This window comes from Ursus americanus, chromosome 14, assembly GCF_024610735.1.
Source record: "Ursus americanus isolate L20-20 chromosome 14, mUrsAme1.1.p, whole genome shotgun sequence".
NCBI classification, from domain to species: Eukaryota; Metazoa; Chordata; class Mammalia; order Carnivora; family Ursidae; genus Ursus; species Ursus americanus.
The window spans coordinates 38,204,248-38,213,483 of NC_142140.1; the positions used below are offsets into that span (position 1 = coordinate 38,204,248).

The 9,236-nt window shown below is 57.4% G+C and overlaps 1 protein-coding gene across 1 annotated transcript; it reads left to right on the forward strand.

Moving 5' to 3' along the window:
* The first annotated feature begins 3,568 nt into the window (after window positions 1-3,568).
* On the forward strand, window positions 3,569-8,857 carry CISH (cytokine inducible SH2 containing protein). The gene is made up of 3 exons (XM_045807229.2): window positions 3,569-3,729; window positions 6,813-7,033; window positions 7,274-8,857. The coding sequence occupies exons 1-3, from the start codon at window positions 3,710-3,712 to the stop codon at window positions 7,804-7,806; spliced, it is 774 nt and encodes a 257-aa protein (XP_045663185.1). The 5' UTR covers window positions 3,569-3,709; the 3' UTR covers window positions 7,807-8,857.
* Window positions 8,858-9,236: the final 379 nt, after the last annotated feature.

Consider the following 9,236-nt stretch of genomic DNA (forward strand, 5'->3'; position numbering starts at 1 on the left):
TTTGGGATTGGGCCCAGATAGCTCTCCCACCCACCACTCCATACGCCTAAACACACACACGCACGCACGCACGCACACACGCACGCACGTGGATGCACGTGGATACCTGAGCTGCAGGTCCAAGGCTCTTCAGAGCAGCAGTTCCAGGAGAGCTGTGTACTTGCCGTGTGCAGGCGTTGAGCCAGAGGAAAGGGCCTGGGGCTCTGCCCTGTCTCCTTGAGACAACCTTCAAGCTAGCAGGGTTTGGTGAAGCAGAGACCCTGATGATGGTGTCAACTGACAAAACCCTTCTTTTGGACCAGACACTGAGTGGGTGTTCTACTGGGCACTCCATGACCTCACTGTGACCAGAGGAGGCAGGGCTGTACCCACCCCACATAGTCTACAGGACAGACACAAGACAGACAAGCCCTGAGAGATCAAGCAACCTGACTGAGATCAGTAGCTCTCATGGCAGGGTCTCCATCTCAACCCCCAAAGAACAACTCCAGGGCCCAGCTGTCACGCTCAAACGATGCCCTCCTCTCCTGGGCCTCCCTGCCCCCTTCCCATATCCACTTGTACAAATACGCTCTCACACATGTTCACAGATGCACACACATGCACAAGCACAGATTTGCACACGTGCACAGACACATGGGCATGCACGTGCACCACACGTATACGCGCACACACACATTTATGCCCAGCTGGACCCAGAACCCCAGTCCCTGAGCCCCACCTGAGAATCTGATCCAAGATCTCAGAGACTTGGAGGAAGCCCTGTGAACTGGAAGCTTCCACAGCTTGGAGACTGGAGAAGGATCCTCCCTCTGGAGGTGACTGGTTTGGGCCAAGTGAAACCAAAGCTGAGGGAGATCTCATTCTGGACAAGCAGCGTCCCCTGCACAAGCAGAGTGCTGGACAGCTGAGGGTGGGGGCTGCCTTCTTGTCCCAGCCAAATTATCCCAGTGTATGCTGCAGTTGCTATCTTATTTTCTAAAAATAGAATAAGATCACAATTTTTCTAAACATTTTACAATTGTATTTTTTTAAGATTTTATTTACTTATTTAAGAGAGGGTGAGACAGCAAGAGATCACGAGCAGGGGGGAGGAGTAGAGGGAGAAGCAGACTCCCCGATGAGCTGGAAGCCCGATGCAGGACTAGATCCCAGGACGCTGGAATCATGACCTGAGCCCAAGGCAGACACTTAACCAACTGAGCCACCCAAGCACCCCATAATTGTATTTTTAAACTGATCTCTTTTTAATTCAAATGTTAATTGCGTAAGTAAAACTTGCTTGTTATAATAAATTCAAACCACAGAGAAATGTAAAAAGTAAGAAATGGCGATGCCTGTTGCTTTGAGTCTCCAGCAACAATGCCAATGCTTACACAATCACACACATCTCCCAATTAGGCCCATCAAAGACATGCTTTGCAACTGTTCATTCAACCTGAGACTCAGAATACGTTCTTTCCCCTCGTTGCTCATTTTCCAGCAACCACTTGCACACTGATGGGAGAATTCACTATTTGGGATAGCTGGGCCAGGGCAGGGGTGGGTTTGTGGTGTCAGACTTTGCCACGCAGTCCTCATGATAGCTGTACGTCCAAGGGGCCGAGGGCTGAGGCCTCTGGAATAGCTTACAGTGACAAAGGGGTCCAGTGAGTGAGCATGTGTGTGTGTGTGTGTGTGTGTGTGTGTGTGTCGGGCGGGAGGGGTGGGGGTGTAGAGGACTGAATATACCCCCTACACATATACACACATGCATACATGCATAGACTGTTCTTCCAGGGGAGGAAAGGCTGCAAATGATGGGACTAGAGAGACCAAATGAGCCAGACTTTGAGGAAGGCACTGCTGTGTCTTATTGTGACTGACCCATCTTGTGACTAGTCCTGGTGGGGAGGAGCAGGGAGACCCTGCAGCAATGCCAATCCCTAGAGAGCGGGGAGGGCTTACCCTGGAGAGAAGGAGGAAATCTGTCCTTGAAACCATGAGAGGAATTGCCACTGGGTGGCATCGTCGGCCCAGCAGTCAGAGCAGGGGTGGGTAGGGAACAGCCAGAGCAGGAGAGGTGATAATGAGATGGCCAGAGGGACCCACAACACCGGGGGCAAACAGAGGCCCACCACGCACACAGGGGAGGTGCATAACTCTGTCAAATTCACCAAAGGTGGTTGGAGGGCAAAACCCTTGGGCCCTTTAGTTTAACACACACAACTGCAAAATCACTGACATCTGTAAGGGGGCTTTCAAGGGGACATCCACGGTGCTCTGACATTGACTGGCCTGGGGGCAGTGAAGCTTCACTGTGAACCTTAAAGCTGGCTCTTGAAGGATGCCTAGGAGTTGTTAGGTCAAGGAACCTAGAGAGGAGGAGGGGGACTGGGCTCCAAGCACCAACTCACCACTTGCCAGCTGTGAGATCTAGGGTACGTTTTCACTTCTCTGTGACTCCATCTCCTCGCCTGTAAAGAGGACACAATATGTAGTAGTTAGACAATGAAATGAGGCTGAAAATCACTGATAGTGCCTGGCACATGCGAAGTGCTCGGTGAAGTAGTCACAGTTAAAGGGAAGAGGTAGTCCTGGGGTAGAGAGCTTGGGGTTTGGCCCCAAAGGAACCCAGGTTCAAATCTTAGTTCTGTTGCTTGGCAGCTGTGAAGCCCTTTTGTCTTCATAGTAATGGGGCGGTAGACAGTTTCTACTGAAGACAGACTGCACCCTACATAGGTGCCCCAGTGCCCCAGCCATCAAGTGGGTAATGAGGTCGCCACACCTGCCCCCATCCCGAGATTGGAGTGTGCCTTCTCCCGCAGCTCTTTCAGAGAAAACATTCTCTCCTGGATCCTTTTAACTGTGGTGGATCCTTGAGCCCCGTGGACCTGTTCAGATCTGAGGCCCCCCTCTGCACCCCTCCCCTCCTCCCACGTCCTTCTCCAAATCCCACCCTATGCCACCAACTTCCTCACCACCCCACACAGAGTCCGGGGATCCAAATGCGGCCCACAGGGGGCGCTTGCACACCAGACAGACCGCTTCGGGGGAGCCGCTAGCTGCGAGGACAGGCCCGTGGCCCTGCCCTTGCGCGGCCACCAGTTCTACAGAGAGATAAAGGGGCCTGTCCCCAACGAAGCGGAATGCCCAAAAGTAGTCTGGGAGCGGACGGACAGAACCCCTGCCTCTCCCCGGCCTCCTCCCACCGGGTCTTTCCCTACTGGTCTCTAGGTCACGTTCAACCCGGCTGGTTCCTCAGCCTCCTATCTCAAAGCTGCAATTGGCCCGTCCCGGCCACTCGGCTCCGCCTCCTGAGCTACGATTGGTCGGCGAGCGGGACCCCGCCCCATTTTCCTGGAAAGTTCTTGGAAATCTGTCAAAGGTGTTTCCTTTAGCGGCCCTCAGCATCGCACTGGGGATCCGGCGCCCCCGCCCACGCCCCTCCCCGGCTGGGCAGCCCGGCCGGCGGTTCCAGGAAGACGTCGCTTCCGGGAAGGGCTGGGACACAGAGGACAAAAGATTAGGCGGCTCGCCCCGCCCCGCCCTCCCGGCCCGCCCCTCGCGCCCTCCCTGCCCGCCCGCGCCGTCGCCTCTCAGTCCTAGCCCGCCGCCGGTGCGCCCAGGGAGCCTCCCCTGCGAGCGGGACCTGCGCCCACTGGCTCACTCCAGCCGCCGCCGTCCGGCCGAGCCCCAGCTCCGGAGCTGCCGCTGCCGCTGCCGGGACATGGTCCTCTGCGTTCAGGGGTAAGCGCGGCTCGCCGCCCCTGGGCGCCCGGCGTTCGGGAGAGTACCGCCTCGTGCTCGCGGCCGGCCAGTAAGAGGGCTTGACGGGTCGGAGATGACCGAGTGCGGAGGGACCTCGGGGTGACGACAGCGAACGGTGACAACACCGTCACTACCTCTACTCGCCCTGTGGGTAGTGAAACTGGGGGTCGGCTGGCGACGGGAGGAACACACGGTAGCCTAACCCTGGGTTCTGGCTGGAGCGGTTGAACGCCAGCGAAGCGCGTACTCTAAGACGTGGCTCACCAGCCCAGACCCCCCGCCTCTGGGCCCAGAGCTCTCTACCCTAAACCTGCAGGCCGCAGGGCCTACTGGTGACCTTGGGTTAGCCCCTGCCTCTCTCTGTCCCATCCTCCACCGTTCTGCCATGGGCTAGCAATTAGGCTTTTCTTGGGAAGCCAGCCTGAGATCCATGGCTCCCTCCACGTTGGCACCTGCTGACCAGCAGCTCTTGGAAGAGCCTGAGTGTGGCCTGATTTTGCCTGTGGTACCCCCACAATTGCGTCACCCCTCCGCTCAGCCCAGTCCGGGATCCCATTGTGAGGACTTGGCTCCTGCCTCCCTTCTCCAACTTTCCCCAAAGACTGGGATGGGGTGGGGGCTGATAAGACAGAGTCTTGGCCTCAGCTGAGCATTCTTGGTACATTCCTTCCGCCTCAGCGGAAGGGGTTCAACCAATAGGTCTGATGCTCTCTAGACTGATCTGACAGGAACTCAGAAAGCTCCAGGGAGAGAGAAAGGAGAGATGAGTGCGTGCTCCACACCCAGGGAGAGCTGGGTGGCCCAGTGACTGTTGTTATCAGAACTGGCATAGTACCAAGTGAAGAAGGGTGGAAGGTGGGGCAAGGCTGAAGTGCCCCTTGCCCTCAGCAGTCCTGTTTCCAGGGAGGAAAGCTGCAAGTGCTAGGAAGACTGTACTACCATACTTTTCCCTGATTGTCTCCAGCATCTCCCTCCTCTGAATTTTGGGACTCCCAAACACCCCCTCACCTTTGTCCTCAGGACCCCTCCCCCAATTCTGGGGTCCCACATTCTCTTTTTACTTTGTTCCAAACGAAGGCCTCTTGGGATCTAGGGCCAGTGTTCAGTTTCAGGGATTAAGATTTTTAAGACCTCCACCTACATAGCCACAACCCAGCTGGTGCCCTCCCGGGGTAGGGGGCAGAGACTCCCAGATATAGGTTTGGGCTGCCGGCTTTGCTCGAGGGGCCCGCCCTCAGGGCCGAGTATGCTCCACTGGCATGTGTCCTGTCAAGACTCACAGGCTGGGCTTTGCAACAGGCACACACACGTGCAGGCCACCCACACCTGGAACACACCAGCCATCACCCCCGCCATGAGGATGACAGCCGTGGACACACCCCTCCTCAGATACACACTCGCTCACCAGGAGCTTGTGGAGACCAATACGGCTGTTCACACACCCAGACACCATGTTGACCCTAGAGGTGCCCACACCCACAAGTGCCCTGCTAAGCTGTCTGGACATGGCCACCACTGGAGGCTCTGGCCCGAGTGGCTGGCCTGAGCTGAGCTCTGGGACCCAGCAGGCAGGCCACCAGCTGGTTCCTTGGAGGTTGGCCTCCGGTTCCCCCAGTAGGATTCCAGAGCTCCCGTAATACACCCAGAGTGGGTGTGGAAAAGTACTACGCAGACTGTGGTAGGCCAGGGTCTTGTGGCCCCTCCCCCTGATTTGTTAAAACTTTTTAACGCTCATCTATAACCTAACTGGGAGATCTGGCTCCTCTGCCTGCATCCTGCCAAGGCTTCTGTCCACCTCTTCCCGCCTCGTAAGAAGTCCCTGGCACTGTTTACCCATGCTGTCATCTCTGCCTGGCTGGAGTGCCTTCCTCTTGCTCCTTCCTTTGGCCTAACAAACTCAGCTCAGGAACAGGCAGACCTTGACTCCCCCATGACACCCTTTGCTTTTATGACTTTGGGTTGTAGGTTCTCCTTGAAGGCAAGGCCCATGGTTTTGTTATCTTGGTGTCCTGAGGCCCGGCAGGGGACCAGACCCAGAACTGAGGCCTGAGGATGTATTTCCTGAGGAGTGAGGAAGGACCAGCAGTCTCTTCCTTGGGAGCCGGGGCCCATACCCCTCACTTCCCAGGAAGCCCCAGGATCACCGTGCTGGGTGGCCTTCCCCTAGAGAAAAGCTACTGCTCAGATTGGGGCTGTCTCAACAACCCAACCCTAGGCATCTGAGAATATGGTATAGCCAAACCCTTCAGGATATGGGCTGGTAGCTTCCCTCATTAGGGGGTGGAGAAGCTGAACAGCGAGGTTTGCATAAGATCATAAAGCCTAGTAGGGCGGGCTTGCCAGAGTGGGATCTGGAATGTGCAATGAGTACCCTGCCCTTTGGTGGAAACTTACATTTGTGGGACGTGGGACTTGCCAGTACCTTTAGAGGCCAGTGTCCCCCCAACCCCAGACCCTCAGCTAGGAGAAAGAGAAAGCAGGATGGGAGTCTGACCTATTTGGGGAGATTGTTCCAGCCTCTCAGCCCTGGCCAGTGTGGACCTAGGTCCCTCCGACAGATACTTCTAGCATGTGACTTCAGGCATCCTACCATAATTCGGGGGCCTCTCGGGAGCACCCCATGAAGGCCCAGGCCATGGCTCAAGCAGGACCTGTGCCATCTAATCAGCCCACCTCAGCCCACAGGGAACCAATGTGAGCCTTCTTTGCCCTGGATCCTACCAGTGACAGGGACGCCTGTTGCCCATTCTGAGCTAGAAATGCCTATAGGGAATGATCTGTGTTTTTGGTTGGGCACAATAGAGAGATTAATTACTTCCATAAATGCAGGAAGGTAGAGAAGTCTCTTTCAAAAGAGAATCACCATGTGGGAGAAGCCATCAAGGAGGCTTTTGTGGTGACAGCTGGGAGGTGGTGTGCTGACCCCATTGAGCCCACGAGTGGGCAGAGGGGGAACCGAGATGGACTGGCCAGAGGTCATGTAGCCAGTTCGGGGTGTAGGAAATCTCTGGAAAGAGGGCGAGCACAGGGGCTCCACTCACTGCCCATTCGCTCTCTTCTAGACCTTGCTCTTTGCTGGCTGTGGAGCAGATCGGGCAGCGGCCCCTGTGGGCCCAGTCCCTGGAGCTGCCCGAACCAGCTATGCAGCCTTTGCCTGCTGGGGCCTTTCTGGAGGAGGTGGCAGAAGAGACCCCGGCCCAGCCAGAGAGTGAGCCCAAGGTGCTGGACCCTGAGGAGGATCTGCTATGCATAGCCAAGACCTTCTCTTACCTCCGGGAATCGGGTGAGTTTGAGGAGGGAAGCAGGGCTTGTTCTGGGAAGTCCAGTGGGGAAAGCTTAGCTCTGTCTGTTGAGTCTGATCTGAGAGACGTGGCCCCGCCCAGGAGAGTCTGATGGGGGAGGCACAGCATTCCCCACGGAAGCGTAAATGGGGAGACAGAGTCCTGCCCTGCCCAGCCCTGCGTTGTGCCCCCAGCTGAATTCCCCTGTGACCAGGCTCTCGGCCCCCTCTCCTCTTGCCTAGGCTGGTATTGGGGTTCCATTACGGCCAGCGAGGCCCGGCAACACCTGCAGAAGATGCCAGAGGGCACCTTCCTAGTACGCGACAGCACCCACCCCAGCTACCTGTTCACACTGTCGGTCAAAACCACCCGAGGTCCCACCAACGTGCGCATCGAGTACGCCGACTCCAGCTTCCGCCTGGACTCCAACTGCCTGTCCAGGCCACGCATCCTGGCCTTCCCCGACGTGGTCAGCCTCGTGCAGCACTACGTGGCCTCCTGTGCCGCTGACACCCGAAGTGACAGCCCCGACCCTGCGCCTACCCCGGCCCTGCCTACCCCTAAGGAAGACGTGCCCGGTGACCCGGCACTGCCCGCGCCCGCGGTCACGGCCGTGCACCTGAAGCTGGTGCAGCCCTTCGTGCGCCGAAGCAGCGCCCGCAGCCTGCAGCACCTGTGCCGCCTCGTCATCAACCGCCTGGTGGCTGACGTGGACTGCCTGCCGCTGCCCCGGCGCATGGCCGACTACCTCCGGCAGTACCCCTTCCAGCTCTGACCCGCCTGAGCCTCTGTCTGCCTAGCCTCGCCCCGCCCAGCCGTACCCTGGAGGGGACACCGGCCCCAGCTGGACTGGGGCTCCCGTCATCCCTCCTCCAGTCAGCCCGGTGACTGCGTGCTCCTGACAGCCAGACCGGAAAGAGTCAGCAGGAGCAAGGCTGGGGGGTGAGGGGTAGGGAAAAGCGCCACACAACTCAGAGGTGAACGCCCCTGGCTCCCGTGTGGCTCTGTGGTGGTGAGCCATGGGTCAGAAGAGAGGGAGACAGGCAGGACCTTGTCTCACCCTGTGGGCTGGGCCCAGGCCCCCACTTGCCTGCTGTGGCCTCCTGAACTATATAGACTTTGCCAGCCCTGGTTTCTCAGTCCACAGGGTGGGGCGGGCCCCCTCCTTCCCAGCCATCCTGTCTCAGGGAGGATGGCAGCCAGAGGAACTGAGGTTGGCAGTGACAGTCCCCCCGCTGGGGGAACAAGCCAGGCTGGGGGACTGCAAAGTTATACAGTATTTATTTATTTATTCTCCTTGGGTTGGTCTCGTGGTGAGCCAACCCCTCTCTGCCCTGAGCCCCGAGTGCCTGGAGACCCCAGCTCTGCCCCAGCTTCTCTGGCTCCTCCTTGTGGAGAGCCCCATCCTGAGACCTGTTGCTGGGCCTAAGGCGGTTCCGGATATCCTGGCGCTGACCCACCTACCTGTGAATGTGTCCCCCTCCCCCTCTGCCCCGAGCCCTGCTTTGGGAGGGTGGGTAAATGGACAAGAAAATGAAGCCAAGGCGTCAACGCCCAGCAGAGCCCGCCGCTCACCCCCTCGCAGGGCAGAGCCCTACCTGCGCAGAGCTGGTCTGGCTGGGCCACAAGCCTGTGGGAGCACACGTGCCGCCCCAGGTCTGCTGGGCCTGCTTCCTGCCCAGGAAGGTGCCTGCACATGAGAGGGAAAATAATACATATCTGATAAGACTTTATAAAATAATTATTATAACAAGCAAAACCCAGTTTGGTAGTCTTTTTTCTTCTGATTTTTCTGTATTGACAATAAAATTGTACTTTTCATTTAAGGAGCCCTCAATGGGCCCTCTTTTGAGTTCTTATACAATTTTTCCTCCTTTGATGTTGTTATTATCCCCCACTTTACATCTGGGTCAGCTGGGGCCCAGCGACCTTATGTGGCTGAGCAGGCCCTGCTAGGGGACCCCCTAAAGGTGGAGGGGAAGAGGGAGCAGCCTTCCTCTCTCACTACCTCTTGTTCCGCTTGGAGGCTGGGAGGCAGGAGGTGAAGGCCAGCTGGACTGCCTGCAGGGTCACTGACCAGGCCGCTGCCAGTGGGGCGTGGCAGCAGGGGAGCAGCAGACCTGAGACATGTGTAAACAGGAGATGGCAATTAAAGATTGAAAGTGGAGGATACGGGGGGATGGGTTATGGCGGCACCCACTCCTG

Bases quoted from the DNA above. Each gene is read 5' to 3' on its own strand.
- CISH (XM_045807229.2), top strand. From the start codon at position 3,710: ATGGTCCTCTGCGTTCAGGG. The intron at 3,730-6,812 runs GTAAGCGCGGCT...GCTCTCTTCTAG, and splicing joins ATGGTCCTCTGCGTTCAGGG to ACCTTGCTCTTTGCTGGCTG. The intron at 7,034-7,273 runs GTGAGTTTGAGG...CCTCTTGCCTAG, and splicing joins CTCTTACCTCCGGGAATCGG to GCTGGTATTGGGGTTCCATT.